General features: G+C 41.6%; 1 protein-coding gene across 3 annotated transcripts in view; it reads right to left on the bottom strand.

The window, feature by feature from the left end:
- POMT2 (protein O-mannosyltransferase 2) overlaps positions 1 to 18,431 on the bottom strand; it is a 36,281-nt gene extending 17,850 nt beyond the window's left edge. For 2 of the 3 annotated variants that reach the window (XR_006019420.1, XM_042047984.1), the window contains exons 1-14: positions 18,318 to 18,398; positions 17,598 to 17,682; positions 16,717 to 16,821; positions 15,444 to 15,552; positions 14,325 to 14,433; positions 12,478 to 12,637; positions 9,791 to 9,897; positions 8,794 to 8,876; positions 7,621 to 7,730; positions 5,583 to 5,649; positions 4,699 to 4,771; positions 3,124 to 3,202; positions 2,203 to 2,354; positions 449 to 540 (exon numbers count right to left, since the gene is read on the bottom strand). Coding sequence is in view for 2 of the 3 variants with exons in the window: in XM_042047984.1 (XP_041903918.1) it covers positions 449 to 540; positions 2,203 to 2,354; positions 3,124 to 3,202; positions 4,699 to 4,771; positions 5,583 to 5,649; positions 7,621 to 7,730; positions 8,794 to 8,876; positions 9,791 to 9,897; positions 12,478 to 12,637; positions 14,325 to 14,433; positions 15,444 to 15,552; positions 16,717 to 16,821; positions 17,598 to 17,657 (1,306 nt within the window). In the remaining variant the exon portion in view is untranslated. Of the gene's footprint in view, positions 1 to 448; positions 541 to 2,202; positions 2,355 to 3,123; positions 3,203 to 4,698; positions 4,772 to 5,582; positions 5,650 to 7,620; positions 7,731 to 8,793; positions 8,877 to 9,790; positions 9,898 to 12,477; positions 12,638 to 14,324; positions 14,434 to 15,443; positions 15,553 to 16,716; positions 16,822 to 17,597; positions 17,683 to 18,317 lie in introns of all 3 variants that reach the window. The other variant, XM_042047985.1, reaches the window with a different exon arrangement.
- Positions 18,432 to 18,438: the final 7 nt, after the last annotated feature.

An 18,438-nucleotide genomic window follows, 5' to 3' on the forward strand; every position in this document is an offset into this window, starting at 1 on the left:
TACTGCAAAGTCATTATTTAGCACATCCCCAGTAAGAGAAGGAAAAAAAATACACCAGAACAGAGTGGATCCTAGCTTTTTAAAAAAATCTTTGAAATATATATGACACACTCATATCAATGACAACAATTCCCAATTAAACAATATTAGAAATAACAGCCTGTACTGGAGTGCTTTTTTAATACATTCATACCTCAAAATCCTTAAAAAAGTCTTTATACTTCCACTACACTTCAAGCATTATCACCAGCTTCCAGTACAATCAGCGAAAAAGAAAAGGGCTCTACATCCCTGCACAGGCTCAAGTTCAGCAGGTTTGCACTTAAGCTGGGAAAGATCACAGGCATTTCAAATGCAGAATGCCAGTTACTGCTATCTGATACCTTATCCCTTCCTTTAACAGCAAGCCAAGACGCACCCTCAAAGGAAAAGGAAATAAATTACTTACATTTAGGGTTAATATGATCTTCAAAGTTCCAGAGGGAATTGGGTGTCTCCTTCAGGTATGGTGTGCAGGTGACTTCCACTTGTTCCCAGCCCCTGAGGATCAGCAGAACAGTTCACCACCACCCCACAGAACACTCAAAACTTCCATTTCATGTCTAATTTTTCCCCATTTAGCTTTATACTTCTCTGTAACACTTCAGCAGTTGCATTCTTACATGCTATGAGAACCATGTAGAAACCAAAATAGATCTGCAAGGCAGTTGACATCAAAATCCCACAGAACAGTTGAACCACATTTCTCACTTTCTCACCTAAAAACCCCTAGGTCCATATATAAACAGTGGGATTTTTGAAAATTATGCACCTTGCCAACTAGAAACTACTTCCAATTCAACCCTTATAGTCCCTTCAAAGAAAACCACCATCATCAATTTAAGTAAACCCATACCTACAACAACTGTATTACAGAAACAAAACAATTACCTTAGAAGATACCAATAACTGCTCTTTAGTCTGTCACCCTATGTCTAGTAGGTCACATCAAAGACTTTGGGAGAAAGTGCATCAAATCTGGCAGTAATATGACAGATTAATAAGGAATTTTCTATCAACCACCACTTAGCAAATTTCACTAATTAAGTAATCCATTAAATAATTACTATTAAATTCTCTGAAGGACAGTGATTATTACCTTTTAAATATAAAAAATATAAAAATCTGATATACTCTAACCATCCTGATTTGCAGTTAACAAGCATTTTTTCCCTTCAGCTCTTACTATTATCAGTATTTTGTGGCAATAACTTCCATTCACATAGTAAGTTGTTAGTGGGAAAAAAAAAAACCCAACTCACAACCTTTTTTGAATGCTCTTGATGGAAACTGGCTTTTTTTTTTTAACTGAACACATTATTTACCCATGAGCCCAGTTTTATGGTGACGTCTAAGTGGCATTTGCACTCTTGGCCATGCAGGTGCCAGAGATACCTGCCTGCTTTCACTATGATTCAGCATCCACAGGATTCCTTACAATGTGGTTTTACCCCAACACAGTGAAGGGAAACCTAGAGCAGCAGAAGAGGCAGCTCTCAAAACAACAGCAACATGACATGACTGCACAGCCTCTGCTTCAGGATCCATGTCAGCATCCCACACAGTGCAGCTTTACAGACAGGGCAGCTTCCTGGGCATGAGCCTGGATGTCTCTGCATACACCTCATTTTAATGATGAAGATATAGAATTCAAGGACATACAAAACCCCGACCCCTGCTAATAGCAGCTTGTAACCACTGCCTTGCTTCAGATGCTGCATGCAAAAATGGCAGAAGGTCTTCTAATCACAAGGTAAATTAATACCAATAGAAGGCAATTTTGAAGATTATGAACTAGGGTATGAACTGCCCCAGTTTCCAGTGATATTTGCAAACCCCAAGGAAAAAATGGGAATTAAAGAACGTGTCTGTCATCCTGTCCTGGCCTTACCAGAGGATAAGATCTATGTCCATGCCACTCTTGGATCTCTCAGTAAGGGATAATATTTTTCAGAGCCATATACCTTCACTGTAACAGACTGCATAATCCTAACCCAGATCTTCCCCTCTGGGCATATTTTTAGCACTTGCTAGTTACATTTTTATTCTTTTAGAGAAATAGAGGAAATGAGGTTATTTCTTAGTCTAAAAGTACCATTGAGTAAAGGAACATGTCAGCTCAAGGCCTTGCATCCCCTTGGATGGGGTTTACAAACTATTTACCATTTTGGCAGAGTCTTTCCAGAAGAGCCCAATATACACCCTGTGGCCACATGGGTTAGCCGGACCTGACTCCGCAGGACTTTGATGAGCTTCCCAGTCTTTCTGCCTACCACTTCAATCCGCCAGAAGTCATTAGAGTCTCCTGTTCCATTCTGTCAGGCAAACATACCATTGGAGAAAAAAAAATTACAAAAATAGAAAAAAGAAATGAAAGAATGCCCAAACTAGAAGACATACAGAACTGAAGCACTGCAAACAGGAAATTCTGAAACTCTACTGGGGGCAAAGCTAAACAAACTAGCCCAGACCACCCTCACTCACAGTTCAGAGGAGAGATTCCCCATCAGTAAGACATCATTCTAGACATAAGCAACCACTCACAAATATATCTCTATCTTTCCAACCTTAGTTTTGTTTGCTTTCAATTCATTCTTGACTGTAGCTCAGAGTTACAGCATAAACAGGGGTAACTTGGCTGCTTCACAAAAGGGGTTTAGGCAACAGATCTTTGTGTTTAGGAATTCAGCCCTCAAAGCAGATTTAATCTTCGTGATTCAAAATTCTGTCATCATTCTGTCAAAAAAACACTTGTCGATGTGACAAGGCCAAATATATAAAATAATACTTGTCAGAGCAACTTCAAGGTTGCTCAGTTTGTCATTTCTGGAGCTGAATGCTGCCAAAGCTAGACTGACAGTAAAAGTTTAAATTTTTTTTTCATCTGTGTTCACATTAAATAGACCTTAAATATGAGATAACTACATCATATAATCATACTACACCTGGTTTTTCCTTCAGGATGGGAGATGTCCATCTATCATCCTGGCTAACAAACTAAAAAAAGCAACAATAAATCGCCTTGGCATTATATGAACTCTCCCAAAAAAGAAGCAGCTTTTGTTTTATCTTGCCTTCACTTACTATTCCATAGCCAGTGACCTGAAAATGCTTCCTTGTCAGGGGAGCCTCATGCTGGTGACTGTGCAGATTTCTAGAAGTTCTGAAATGAAATTAAAAGTCAAACCTTTGAACCTTGTCAATTTGTGATAAGAACATTGGTTTGAGCCACTCAGAGATCTGCCAGTACTCTAACCACTGAATTCCAGCTGAGGGCACAGCACGATGCAGCCTTAACAGGATGGGGGACATGAAGTGAAACTGTCAATTCCCAGCATGTGACTCTGAGCTTATGCCACACTGGGCAGTGACAGAAAAGGATGACAGCATGAATAAATCCAACCCTCAAACTACAATCTACCACCTCTAAAAGGAAAAGAGGTTTGTTTCGTTTTGCTCTGTTGTTTTGGTTTTTTTTAAATTAACAGTAAAAGTGTGACAAACAGACCTGTCTTGTAAGAAGAAAAGCAAGATCCTGACCTTTTGCAATTATCAGTTTTGCTTTTGAGGGGAAAGATTGTGCCATTTACGGGGAAATCAGTGGCCACCATTTAGCACCAGCACAGTGCAGACAAAGAGCCTCCTAGCCTGGCAGGGTCTGCCAACTGCGGCAACCAGAGAAACGTGGCCATGGCCCACCAGTCCTTGCCAAAGCCGCTGGCAGTGCCCAGCGCGCTGCCGCCGCCCGGCCACATCCGCACGGACGTCTCTGTCCCGCAGGCTGCGCCACAGCCCAGCCCCGCCGGATCCTGCCACGGCGCCGCCGAGTCACTCCTGTGCTGGAGACCTCATCGGGACTCAACCCATTTTGCCTAATCAAGATTTTATCATCCTCATTACCGTATATTTGATAGTAAACTCCCAAATTAAAATTTTTTTTAAAATAGTCTTATAATCATTTTGGAAACCTAAGCAATGATTTGTACATATGTCATACTGAATACAGTACAACATGATTTCCAGACTCACAAGTTTAGAGGTTCTGTTAAGAAATCAAAGCTGTGAAAGCACAGAGCATTTTGGCATAGTGACATTAGACTAGACAAAGACCAAATATCAAGTCACTACGGTTCCCCTGCTTCCTCTTAAGGTATTCCCTGCAGAGAGGGAAGTGTCCAGCTTCCATTTTCATCCGAAGTGCTATGATCTCAGTGCTCTCGAGAATTTCAGTGGGTGGGTACTGCCTATGAATATAGGAACAGGATACTTGCAGTACACTGACAAAAAAACCTATACTCTTTTTGCCTAGCAAATTCAGCATGGAGACAGGGAACAGAATGAGGGTTTTGAAATTGTTTCTCTGGAAAAGTTACCCTGATTATCACACCTCACACACCTGAACAAATCTCCGTGCTGCTTAGGTAGGTATTTCTAATAAATTGTGTGGCTATCTTGAAAGTTTCTCATTTAATAGACACTTTTCAAAACATTAACCATAAAAGAAAAACTCTACAAACCTCACACTGGAAATTCAGATATACAGATACCTCTGTCACACAGCCTGCTTGTGCTCATCTAACCATAATCTCCAGCAGGACAAGTCTCCTACCAGTTCTATTCAATCACACAATCTCTTTGAATCCCAGAAATCATCCTTACTCTTTATGTTCCAGACGAATAATATCTCCGTGCCTCACAAACTCCACAGGGCTTGAGGGGTCAGACAGATCTGCTGAAGGAAGATGAACTGATCATATCAATGCACTTACAAACTTACCAGGATCTTAGAAAGTTTCTTGCTGATACTCATGCCTCAAGCAGATAATAAAGCAAAAATAAAGTATTGTGTTGACTCTAAGCCTGGTGTAAAACATTGTTCTAGACTCTAACCCTGAGAGCTACTCCAAAGAATGTGAATTATAAATGACTCTTGCAACACTGATTGTAATTTTTCTTAGATATCTATGTTATTTACATTTTTTGCTGTTTAGACAATTCTTGTTAATTTTTATAAACACATGTGGCAGGTAAAAAAAGGAAACTGCCAGACCAAGCATGCCTCAGCCTCACACACTACATAATCTAAATCAACAGCTTTCCATACAAACCACAGATCATCACATTCAGTACTCTTATCTTGTCCCAAGCAATCATCCACAAAAATCTGTCAAACAAGATGTACCGGATTGTAACAGAACCCAACTTCCCCAAGACTCCTAGCCACAATAACAGACTGCAAAAAATATTAACTCAGTTCACACTAATTTCCTCTCTGCTGTTATTTGCAGCCCTACACAGCTGAAAAATTGTCAATGCAACCTTCAGCTAAGAAAAGCTTATTTACTTCAGCTGTACAATCTGGAGAAGAACCAAAAACACAGCAGACACACACAATGTAAATCAAGATGGAGACAGCTTCCCCTTGTTCTTCCTCTTCTCCCTCTCGTAACCATGAAGGATACTCTGCCCTGGAAAGAACTCAGAATATTTATGTGAAAAACAGAAGCAGCAGTTATAAAAGGCACTTTACTGGTATTTGTTACCTGTATCTGAATCATGTTTCTTTATAATCCACAGGTTATTCAAATCTTTATGTAAGTAGGCAGTGACCTGAAATGACAGGATTAATTATTTTACCTAACAAGAAAAAAGTTGTTGATAGCAGTCACACATTCACCAACAAATCAAAACCCCAAATGCACCAACAACACAGAAATCCTGGGATTACTTTTCTGACAGTGCCCCCTAGGAAACAAATTATGGGCCACTGCTTAACCCAGATGACACCTCTTAGCCAGTATATAGCCCATCCTCAGAAGCACTACACTTCATGGCAGTTCACATGCACCAGGGGGAACAGTCTCCAAACACAGTCTGACCTCCTCTCACCCTATTTCAGAGGCTCCTTCTACAACAACAGGATATCCACACCAGAACTCTTGAATAATCACTGACCATTCTCTGAACCAGGAGATGGAAGCAGCACTGGTTTTACAGACAGTAGAGATTTGACAACAGGATTCAGCGATAACCCGTTACAGCCACGCATGCTACACAGCTAACCCTTGCCAGCCTGCTCAGCCTCACACAGAGTAACTACATCTACTGCTACCATGGACATGGGAGACCATCTTATTCCAGGGTGCTGCTCCCCAGAGCATGTGGAACTGTACTTCCTTTACCCACCCTACTCTTACAGAACAGCAAGCCATGCTCTGTGCAACCCTAGCCCAGTGCCACACCTGTGCCTCCCACTCAGGTGGGAGCAGATGGCCCAGTGGGTGGGTGAGAGGCAGAACACAGAGGAGCGTCTGAGGGTGGGAAAAAAGGGAGAGCTGGAGATAGAACCTCATACCTTGAGGTCAAGCCATTAGGAGAGGAGGGAAAAGTGGAAGCAGAGAAATCACTTTTTCCTCTCTAAACCTCCTCCAAGTCCTAAATTCCCTTCTCCAGAGCCCTGAAACTACCCTAGAACCCTACTGCTGTCCTACCATCAGGGCAGGGAGCACAGGGGGAAAATCGCCATCCCTTCCCACTTTCCACAGGGAACTCCCATTAGTGTCCTCTCCAAATTGCCTTTCCCTGCTTTTAGTATCATAAAGCATGATCTGCACTCAAATTTTGCCTGTGCTTGAGCCAGTTTGGCATGACATTTCCATATACTGTCATAAACATTATTGTCATGCTAGAGTATTAGAAATTCTGATTGTGACAAGTAGCAGGAAAAAAAGATTGAGACAAAGTTTTCACTTCTGAAAACTTCCTTCTCACCACAGAGACAGCAGGGAGTTAAAAACCAAACACTTGTGTTTCTCTGGTAACTTTCTTTCAAGGACCTCAGAACAATTTTTAGACACTAATAATCAAGCTGCAGAATACATCTTGGTAAAAGTGCAGAAGCGGCAAAGATTTGTGAAGCTTGATGATGATGGACAAAAATAAGTATTCCACTCAATGTTCGTACATCTTAATTAGAGATAGTTACATGATTTCTGATTTCTACTTTCACTTATTGCTTAATCATTTAATGAGAAGCCCTTAGTTCAGATGGTTTCCATATGGCTACATTAGCTTACAAATGTACAGTATCTAATTTAATGAGCAAAGCATTACAAATTCTTCGGTGACAGATGAAGGCAGGAAGGCACAAAGGAGAGGAATTCATGTAAGGTCACAGAGGCCAGTGGCTGGAGTAAAAACAATACACAGCAGTCCTATTCCCTTGCTTTTAATCTACAGCCAGAAGACCTGCAAGATAATGTACTTGCTTTAAACACAGTTTTACAGCCTTCCTTGAGGTAACTTTCATTATGGAAGACTATTCTGAAGTCCTCTTGGACTCCATTTATGGACACTGGTCATGCTATTATAGCAAAGCCTTGTTACTGTAGGTCACCCCTCTGGTGTAACACGGTAGGATCACTTCAAGCCTCCTTTTTAGTTGGAGTTCCAAGCCAAGTGCACAGCTGTGGTACTGAGAGGGTAACAGATGCTGAGTAAACACATAGCTCCCATCACATCACCCCTAATGCTAAATGCAAAGGGAGTCAGTTGCAGGCCATACTACCACAGCACACCAACCTGCTGCTGGCGAGCCCCAATGCCTTCCGGGTACAGGTGCCAGTGGGAGTGAAGGTATCCCCCTGCCATCCGAAGGTTCTTCATTGTGACCACAGACCCATAAGCCAAATCTGCATGAGAAAGAAGGAGGAAAAAAGACATAAGGCAGCTCTCCTGTATCTCCCCCAGCTAGTCTACAGTGCTCGATTAGGCATGCATTCTCCATTGTTTTGACGCAAGTTTGTTTCCTGTTTGACAAGTTACTCCACAGGGCTCATTGCAAGCTTATCTCCCATCCCTAACCCGGATTCAGAGAAACAGTTATGTAACATTTGGCTGAAACACTTAAAACTCTCCCACTGAGTTTTAACAGAAACAGAAGTGCTAAGGCACTCTTTTGTATGTAATTTCATAATGAGAGTTTTGAGATAGCTTTCCCTAAGAGTATACAGTCAAATTAAAACACTGCTGACCCCTACAGCAATACAAGAGGGAAGGGAGGCAAGCTCAGCTACCGGATAGCAGAGCTGATACCCTGGCTTAAGACATCTTCCCTCCCAGCACGTGGGAGAACTCAGCCTTGGAAGACCTGATGCTCTTCCAGTGGCAGCTCTGGAGCAGGGAACAGGCAGAAAAAAGCTCAATTAATACCAAAGCTAAACCATATTAAAGGCTCAGTAGTCCCTAGCCAACCTGAGGACTAGGGAACAACCCCAGAGCCTTCTTTTTGCTGAATTCAGATCCATTCTGAATACAACACAGCTGGACCAGTGGCACACTGTATTACGCAAGTTGATAGTTTCCATTTACACATATTTTGGAAACAAAACCCACATCTGAACACCTACAAATCTAAGGTGAGCAGGACAATAATTTTTTTGTTGTCTCAAGCAATATAGAACCAAAGAATAACAAAATGCATGCACACAAGTCAAATCCCTCAAAATGGCACCTTTCCCTCCAGATGGAATATGATGAAACAGCTAGTGACCATGCACTGAACATAGTGGTATTTTCAGCCTTTTTCCTTCTCTCAATACATAAAGCTGCACAGAGGAACAGCACGGATCTGACCTCGACCATGGAAGGCATAATCCACACTGCCCTGCACTGAGTCATGGGAGACACCATTTTTATTTAAGCTCTCATGTACACTGACAACATTCAGAGTGCTTTATTCATTCGGACACTCACGCTCTGGAATGGAGACATTATGAAGATTGTTCCCAATCAGCTGGGACTGAAATGCTGAACTGAAGAAACCATCTCCAGGACCACTACAAGAGAGAGCAAAGAATGTCACAATTCGAAGTCTCACTGAACATGCATACAAACCTCTGCCATGCATCACCAAGTTGTTTTTACAGAAGAAAAATTATAAAACCAGACTAGGCATCAGAAGAAGAAGAGTGGGTGCAGTTCCCCTAGAGGCACACTTCTCTAACGTATATAATCACAGCAGATAGACACAGTCTTGCAGGAAACTGTCCAGAGCTACAAGGGCTTGAGGTCACAAAAATGTACGTGCTGGCACTGCACAAAGCACCAGAACTGTCTTTGGAAGTGTTCTTACAACACATAAATTGACCTGCTGTCAGGACAGATTTAACAAAGCCTTTCTCTGTGGCTCCTGCAGTCTTATTTCTGCTAAGAGGTTAGTGGTAAGACCAGTCGACTTTAACTGGAAAATAACATTTATTTTTCTATTCTTTTTCTACAGTGAAATGCTTATTCACCTCATTTTTTAATGCTGGCATATGGAAAACATTACTTGGCCATTTTACTAGCTCTTTCCTTGTAAAAGCATCCCTTGGTTGCAGGCATTCAGAAAAGAGCCCTCCCTTCAGGCACACTCAGACTTTTTTAATCACTGCCATTTTTCAGGAATGCAATGACTTTAATTACAAAAAGACAAAGAATGGAGTTGAGACATTTTCAGGTCCCGGAAAGAAAGGAGGAAAAAAAAATGAGACAGAAAGTTTTGTTAGGTTACTTGCTTGGCATTTCAGAAAGTCTCAAGCTCAAATTTAATTTCACTGCCAGCTTGCCCAGAGTTGGGGAAGGGAATTAAACAAACACACAGCTTGTGGCTGTGCTTCTGACACTGAAAGTGGAGTACTATATAACCAAAAGCATTTAATTCAAAGCAAAGACAATTCATTCTTCTTCTGGAGAAAACATTGTGAAATACCTTCTATTTAACACTGCAAAATGAACAGCAAACATAGCCATGTAGAGGGCAAGCGGGAGCACGATGAGGCAGAGTACACGAGCCAGTAAATGCTTCCCAAACACGACCTGTAACAAACACAGCCTGGATCAAACAGTGCAGCTGCAGGAACAACTTCACTCCTTATTTCACAAGACTGAGCAGCAGTCCTATGGCTGGAGCTTGCTGTGCAAGAAAGCTTACCAGGCTGCAGAATTACCTCAGAAAAGTCCAGAGAGAGGTAAAAACTGAGGCAAACCTTGCTGTGTATCTCCAAAAGCTGGAGCTATGGTACCTTGAAATTTTAGGGTCATGGGAAAAAGGACAAAAACAGGCAATAGAAGAGTTTAGCCGAAGTGCTGAGCATCCCTACCTTTGGCAAAGGAGGTTGGGCAGCTCCCACTGAAAACACTTTGAGAGCAAGGATCTTAACTTGTTTATCAGTGGTACATATCTTGACCCAAAATCCCAGCAAAGAGATGGCTTCCAAAATAGTAACTACCAAAGCTGAGCAAGACAGCAAATGAAAATTTGCTTCCCCAATAAGTCTATGCAAATGTGAATGTAATCAGGACTTCTTGGGGACCTAGATATGTTTCACTCACAGAAATCACCTTGCTTAGCAAGAATGCTCTCACACTGCAACTTCTAGTGCTGCTCACCCAGAAGCTACAGAAAAGTCAGCAGCAAAACCTGTTCTTCAGCTGTCTCAACAGGAAAGCAAAATATTTTATTTCAACCAATTGAAAACGTGTTTTGCAAACAGATGCCCAAGAAGCTATTACATTTTCACATCCTACTGACACTGCTGGTAGTAGAGTAAATAATGTAAAATAGAGGGTGGGTAATAAATAGCTGTGGAAGAAGAAAAAATATTAAATAGCAAAACCTGTATGCTAAATGCCCACACTAACTTCAAAGTGGATGAAATCAGATGCACTTGCTATTCTCTGTATTTTTTTAACATGATACCCATATCATTAAGCTCATAATCCTCATAATCATTAAGGTAATCATTCTCCATCCCTTAGTACCAGAATCAATTAATTCAGAAGTAATAGAAAAAGCTGAACACACTGCAAAATGCGCTGAAGGTAACAAAGGAAAGAGCTGTTCAGCTCAAGTATTTCAGCAGAACACTTAATAACCACTGGACACTTGGAACAATGCTGATTGATGGTACATAACCAAATATAGGCAGTGGAGAGGCACATGAACTAACCTCCAGTTCCCTACTTAAAAAGGCCTCAAGATGCTTCAATTTTCATGACAAGGTTTTCTTTAACTAAAGATTTCAATGCAAAGTCAAAAAAGAAGAAACTGCATGTGAAAGACAGCAGTGAGCAAACCAGAACAGTGGACCAACACAAGCTGAGAATTCCAGAAATCAAGTTAGTCCCCAAAAAATTGCATGTAAATAATCATAAGTAGCTTCCTAACAAATGCAGAGATAAGTTATTCAGGCTTTCAGGAGATTAATCCTCACCTTTTTTTTTTCCCTTCTCCTCAAGCACCAAGGTTGCCAAATAGCTATTCAGAAAGCATCTACCTTCTGGAGTAAATTTCTTTACATATTCTAACACTCGAGGGTTTGCTGCCTTTGCTGCCAGCAGCACAAATGAAATCACTGTGCAGCCGTCTGCTGGCAGAAAACTTAGACATGATGGATCTGTTCTATTTCAAATGCAATTAACTGACTTTGCTCAAGAAGTGTTTCTCTGGAGTTGGAACATTGAATCTTTGCAGCCTGTATTGATTCATATTAATCAAAGAAAACATTTCACACAGCAGGAATACATAAAGTCCCCCCATGCCCCCACTGTTTATAAGACAAATGAGACAAAAACAGTAAGTGAAAGAAACAGAATTTTCAAGATTCAGAAGAGGCTGAGACAAGAGGAGAGCTGAACACCTTTTAAAAGATGTGACTGAAGAATTTGTCTTCCTGCTGGCTGCAAGACAGCAAATGGTACATCAAGGTATTTCTCCAAATAGCAGATTTCACAGTCCACAAACATAAAATGCAATATATTAGACCAGGACACTCAAACCCACTACCAAATTTTTTAGGGCTTAGAAGAACTAAATGTGTGTGAATTCAAGGCTATGGCTGCCTGCTTCTTCTGGACTGGCTATGGATACTGCAAGTTGTAGAGCATTTCTATGGCTCATGATGCTCTGCATGCGCCCGCTATGCAGCCCATGCCCCCTTACTCTCATGAAGCAGAGCCTGAGCTCACGCTGCTCATGCAAACTAAGTGCTGCAAGACATGCCTGTCTGCCAGGCAGCACATACTCCTTGGAAGGTCATGTAACAGTGTTGGACAACATCTTGCTTTGGGCCACTGCAAAGCCATTCCCAATGAGCATTTTTAGCTTAGACTGAAAATTCATCCAACTGGAATGGTAACAGTTTCTCTCAGGAAAAAGTAACAATCTTTCTGGTGTGCTGGTATACATTATGTCCTGCTAATATAAGTGCGCTTGGTTTTTTCCAAAAGTCTGGCGATAGTTTCTTCATTATAACCTTAATCTCTGTTTTTCATCACCCATATCAGATGCCCCTCTTTGCTGCAGACAGAGTATCTCTGTTAGGGTTGTCAAAGACTAGGAGAATTACAAAGCAAACAAAACAAAGAAACCCTTAAAGTAAAGTCTTTGAAACTCACCAGTGACAGGCTCAGGTTCCCCAGCAAGTCCCATAGGTCATAGATTGTGTTCAAGCCAACCAAGAGGACTACAAAAAGGCCAACAAATTTTACCCCCATTGCTCCAGCAAGGTTCACACCGGTCAGACTCAGCCAGAACCACCAGGAAGCAGAAAACGGCCTGTAGGACCAGTAGAGCAAGTCAGTAAATAAAATGATGGCTACATGAATGGGCAGCCTGCGGTCACAAAAATAAATAACAAATCAGTTACCCCACAAAATTCCAGTCCATCTTCTCAGGAGCTCATAAGGAGTGGAAAATCAAGTTTTTCATTTAGTTTAGAATCATGCACGGATACTGGTTTCAGATACAGGCTTGTGAAGCCTTGATACAGGCTTCAGGTACACTTAAGCTGGGGCAACCATAGATCTCCCATTCAAGGATGGAAACACAGACACCAGGTATAAGCTGAAATAGTAGTGTGAAGAAAGTCTGACTAGATGGAAGTTTGAAGAACAGAAACAAAAATTTTGCTCCATAAAGTGCAAACTTAGTTCTCTCAGAAATTTAAGAACATGGGGAAGAACAAGAGACAAAGAGCAGCCTCCCCTACTAAAGCAAGAAAGCCGTAGTGGAAAATATCTATCCAAAACACAAACAAAAGCAGCAGCAAAAGGCAAACAAATTATAAACTGACATAAAACTGAACCACAGAAGAGAGATGAGAAAAAATGACAGCAGAATTTAAAACCCCGTTCCTACTGATTCCTAATGTCTTGACACTTATTTTGACTAGACAAAATCCCCATGACCTGCTAAGCAACACAATACCTATAGAGTTGGCTTTTAATTTGCGGAATATCAACTACTTTGCCAACAGGATTATTTCTAAGATACAAACAATAAATTCAGGTCAAGGCACACAGAGCTGATCAAGCACTGCCCCGTAATTCAGTGCTTGCACTCCCTGGGGAATGTGATGTAGATAAGGATGGCCTTGGATAGCAGTACATGATGCTGCAGGCTGCATTTCAGCCACATGAACTGTAGACACAATAAGATTGATATGATCAGTTCTTGAATGTTTAATGAAATAAAAAACTGCTCATATATAACACAGAATTTTGAGGTTTTATGTCTTTGAATTTGGGATGCATTTCAAGGAAACTACTCTCTGCAGCCCAGCCACAAAGAAGCCTTTTGACATATTCCAATACCTATAAATCACCACCCTCTCTGGATGGTCTACAGCAAAAATCCTTAGCAACTTGACTACTTTATTCAGGATCATCCTGGCTGTATTTCCCTCTAAGTTTTTGTAGCAATTTCTCTAAATCAAGCAAATTACACTATTTACCTCAGATGGCAGGATTTTTATAGGTGCTTACAGCCACAGATAAGCTGTGTTTCTCCAGCCTGGAAACAAAGTAACTGGTTCAAGATAACAATAATTTTGCCATTAAGGACCAAGGCCTTGAATATGCTACAACCATCCTTCATTCCTCCTTCTCTGACCCATCATGTCCTTTATTAACTTTTTCCCCTGGGAAGTTTTAAAAAGCTTTAACTTTCTTGTTCCAGATTTGTGGTTCCATAAACTGCATAAACTATTTCTGCTGACATTTCCTTTCATGCTAAAGTAATCTATTTAATACTCTCTCGGTGTACCCCAGTCACAATACTTTCTCCCTAACTACACAAACCCTCACAGGAAAAATTTCTCTCCCCTACCAACAGTCATTTTCACCTTCAAATTTCCTGAAATAATCTCATTTCAGCCACTCACACATCACCAATGGCAGACATTACTTCAACTGTGTGCAAGTTGAATACCTATAGTTTAACAAAATTATCATCTGTATCTTACCTGTCTGCACAGTTGTTACATTTCACCATACTCAGAACAGCTCCCATGAGAAAGAACATTAGAATGGGATCCAGCAGAATATATTGGGACAAAGTAATACAGCCTGTGTCTGCAAAGAGACACACAGCAATGTCAAAAAGACTTGCAGTTCTGAAGTGAATCTAAGATTGTGGGAATTCAGTTTCCTCAATGTAGTCAAGACAAGAAGGAGGGAAATTTCAGAAACAGAAGGAGATCACATTTCAACTTCTACCTGGGTAACAAAAAAAAACCAAACAAACAAAAAACAAACAAACAAAAAAAACCAACAAAACCAAAACAAAACAAAAACAAAAACCAACCAACCAAACAAAAACCCAAAAAAACAAAAACAAAACCCCCCAAAAATAAAAAAAATCCACCCAAAAAAACCCAAAAACAAAAACCCAAAAAAAAAAAACCCAGGCAGTACTGCAGTATCTGTGAAACACCACTTGGAAAGTGCTGGTAACATACTCAGAGGGAGATTACAGCCAGCAATGATCTACCTATGGCACCGCCATGGTGCCAGAGGATGCCAGAGGAGAAATCATCTTGCATATGGTACCTATAAAAAATTAATATGGTTTTGATATTTTAAGTCTCCATGCCTCAATACCTGTGTGTCCTCACAAAATCCCTATTTGGGTAACTCCATTTGCAAGGTCAATTTCTCCACTTGGCTCAATTCAACGTGGAACTTTATTAATTTATTATTGTGAACTCTTCTAAAGTAATGTAGTGGCTGTTAAACATCTCTATAATTCATATGGGAAACATCAATATTTCACTAGTGGGCAAAATCATTCCTGACCATCCACCTTATAAAAATGTTTAAAATTAAGGTGAAACCTAATCCAATACTGTGGTTATGCAAATAACAGAAGTACCTATGAACTAAACAAGACTGTAAAGTTCTCCAATTAAAAAGCCTCATATATAAATATATAAAGTGGAATTACTTTGCTTCTTTGTTTTGAGAGACTTCAGAAAGTCTCTCATTAACCCAAATATCCCCTGGTTAGGTAACACATGATAATCCAGAAATTAAATTATCTGAACAGTTAAGATACTCAATTTTGCTGTAGCAGGAACACCTACCAAAAATAAGGATGAAAGCTGTGAGTAAGGCTGCTGGCAGTGACTTTGACAGTTCCAATACTGTGAGGTAGGCAAAGGGAACCAGGCAGGAGCCAAGGAATGCACAAAACTGCAGGAAAAGATCATGGGAGAAGTTATAACCCCACCCAATGTGAACAAGAGCTCACACCCTCTCCTTTCCTTCATCTTCCATACCTACAACAACAGGAGGTGCTGCAGCAGCTGAACTGAGTCACAAAGAACATCAGACAAAAGCCAACTGAACAAAGACCCTGTTCAGAGGACAGAGGCTTACTCTGTCCTGCAGAGGTGTTAGTAACAAGTCAGTCACACTCTTGCTAGACTACACCAGATATTCATAAAAGGATGTGTCAAGCAGATGCACTACACACCCACTACACACAACTTTTTTATAACAAGATACTAGATTATGAAATCTAAGAACAAAATACACCTGCACCTTATATCTTTAGCAGACCAGATTCCCCTCTCCTACATAAATAAGACCAAGGATAACTGGAGGAGAAAGAGCAGAAATCAAAACAAAAGAAAGCAAGACCACAGTAGAATTTCTTCTCTTTAATGTCTGGTTCCAGCACCTCTCCCACCTTTGGCTCAGGGAAATCTAAAACCATGAACCTCTGGAAACTAAACTAAGAAAACATGCCTTCCCAGTTTTCAGTTTTCTTTCTATTCTATTTTCTTTCTTTCTAGTAATTGGCCACTGCTTCTCCTTTTGACTTATCTGCTGTCAGTTATAAGGCTCTTGGTCTTCCTAAATACAGTACAGCCAGGGTTTCAGATAGAATACATCTCTGAATTCTGCCCTGCTGTCCCAGGCTCCATCAGCATACTCAGCTCTGTGTCACTGGTGGTGGCAAACTGCAGGTGCCAGTGGATGATCCTGGCTTTTTGATATCCTTGGCTCCTCAGTAGATTAGCCAGGCACAATGGAGTGAGAGAAGCTCAAACTCAGCAATGTTTGCTTTGCAGAACAGGCAAGATATCTATCCCATGCAGCAGTGTAATCTCACTAATTAGCAGAAAGAGTTGGCCTCAGTTTTCACCTTAGTTTCTTATCTGGCCTCTCACAGCCAGACATTAAGACTTATTCACAATAGAACCACTAATACTTTTCAAAGGAGCTTAAAGACAAGGCACCAGGCTAAATAGGCCTCTGACCTGATCAAGAAGAGCAGTTCTTATGATGTAACACTCTGTATTGGAAGGCACAGGAAAGCTAACCAGCTTGATGCCAGCCACAGAGCCTTACCCCTCTCATTCCTATGTAGTTGTGCTGCTCATATCGATCCCCTGGTTTTTGGAAAGGAAATGTACCATCATATCCACTAAGGTAGCCAGCAAGTCCAATCAGCATCTGAAAAGGAAAGGTGAAAAAAACTGGTCAGGAAAAATCACACTGGAGGAAGAAGTATCCAAGCTAGCAGCACATAAGATTTTTATAGAAGCCACATTGATCCAGAGGATAAATAATTCAGACACATCATCCAAAAAAGAGTTTATTTACAGGAATCACATGCATACATATTGCCCTTTGTCTAAGGCAAAATCAGAATTATTTTGGCTACAGTCTATAAGGATGACTGCAAGCTCAAGAAAAATACCAAGTGTGGAATTGAGCAGAGAGAATTCTGTAGTCTCCCATAGCTCCCTATCCCTTTAGTTTCAGGAGACTCAGTCTGAAAGGAAGATAACCTTGACGAGGCAGGAGGATGCACCTTCATCCACACTACACACTGTTGCTAAAACAAGTTCATTTACAGAACAGGAAATCAGTGCCCTCAGGATACTTTGAGGAAGGCATCTCATCTGCTCACAAGTTATCAGGAACTGTTTGCTTCCTTTAAAATGTAGGCTTCTATTACATATGCCCTCCAAGTGTCACATTGATTTTTTCATGTTGAACCTTTCAAAAACCCAACATGCAATATTGTTTGGTTTTCTTATATTAGAAGCATTTTTGTGAAGACAAAACGTTGCAAGTTGAGGCTCTGGACACAGAATGCAAATTGTTATGATGTTAACAACAGTTAGGAAAGACTTTGTTGTTCACACCCTTTGGCCAGAAGGCAGCCAGACTTTTATTGGCCCACTCCTGTGGCTTCTAAAACATGTAACAGAAAAGCAGTTTACCTTCCCCAAAGGAGGATGGACATCAAAGAAGAAGGTTCGATTAATGTAGTAACTTCCCATCTTCCCAAAATGAGTTTCATCCCAACTGCAAAAAACACACCAACAAAACACAAACCACAATAGCCAATCTGCTATAACGCTGAAGACAGTAAAAGAAAAAAAAAATACCCAGGAATGTGTTTTTACTTATGCTTTTTATAGTACAGGGGGTTACTGCCATACATTCCATATGAGACAATGTGTTATACTCAGTGGGAAATCATGGACAGCATTTCAACCATTCTAGGAAAGGTCCTTTTTTAAAAGAGTTTGATATTATCACTCCAAAACCTCTGGTTTGCCCTTTTGATTCCAAATTGACCTTAGGTTAAAAAGTCAGCCTGCTACACACAGATCCCCAAAATCTCCCCGGGACCCGGTGCCCTCTCTGCAGCACGTCCCGAGAGCAGCGGGGAGCGGCGCAGGACCCGGGCCGGACCAGCCTGAAAGCGCAGCGCTTCCTCGTGGCCCTCACTGCCGCGGTTCCGTCCCTCCACCTGCCTGGGATAAACAGGGATCCCTCCCACGCCGGACGTGGCCGGGGCGGGGAAGGGGCGCGGGCCGGCGTCAGGGCGCAGTCCCGGCCGCTGTGGCCGAGAGGAGGCGGACACGCACCCACCCGCACCCCGGGGCTCGGGCAGTGCCCGGCCGGAGGGGCGAACGCCCCGCCCCGGCCCGTACCAGACGTGCGGCGGTTCCCGCAGGCGGTGGAAGCGGGAGGCGAAGCTGAGGAGGGTGACGAGGGCCAGCGCGGCCGGGCGGGTCGCGACGGGCGGGGCGGCGGGACGCGCCGGCCGCCCCG

Source organism: Corvus kubaryi, unplaced genomic scaffold (genome assembly GCF_017639235.1).
Source record: "Corvus kubaryi isolate FWS band 111438036 unplaced genomic scaffold, C.kubaryi_AGA036_p1.0 66, whole genome shotgun sequence".
NCBI lineage: Eukaryota > Metazoa > Chordata > Aves > Passeriformes > Corvidae > Corvus > Corvus kubaryi.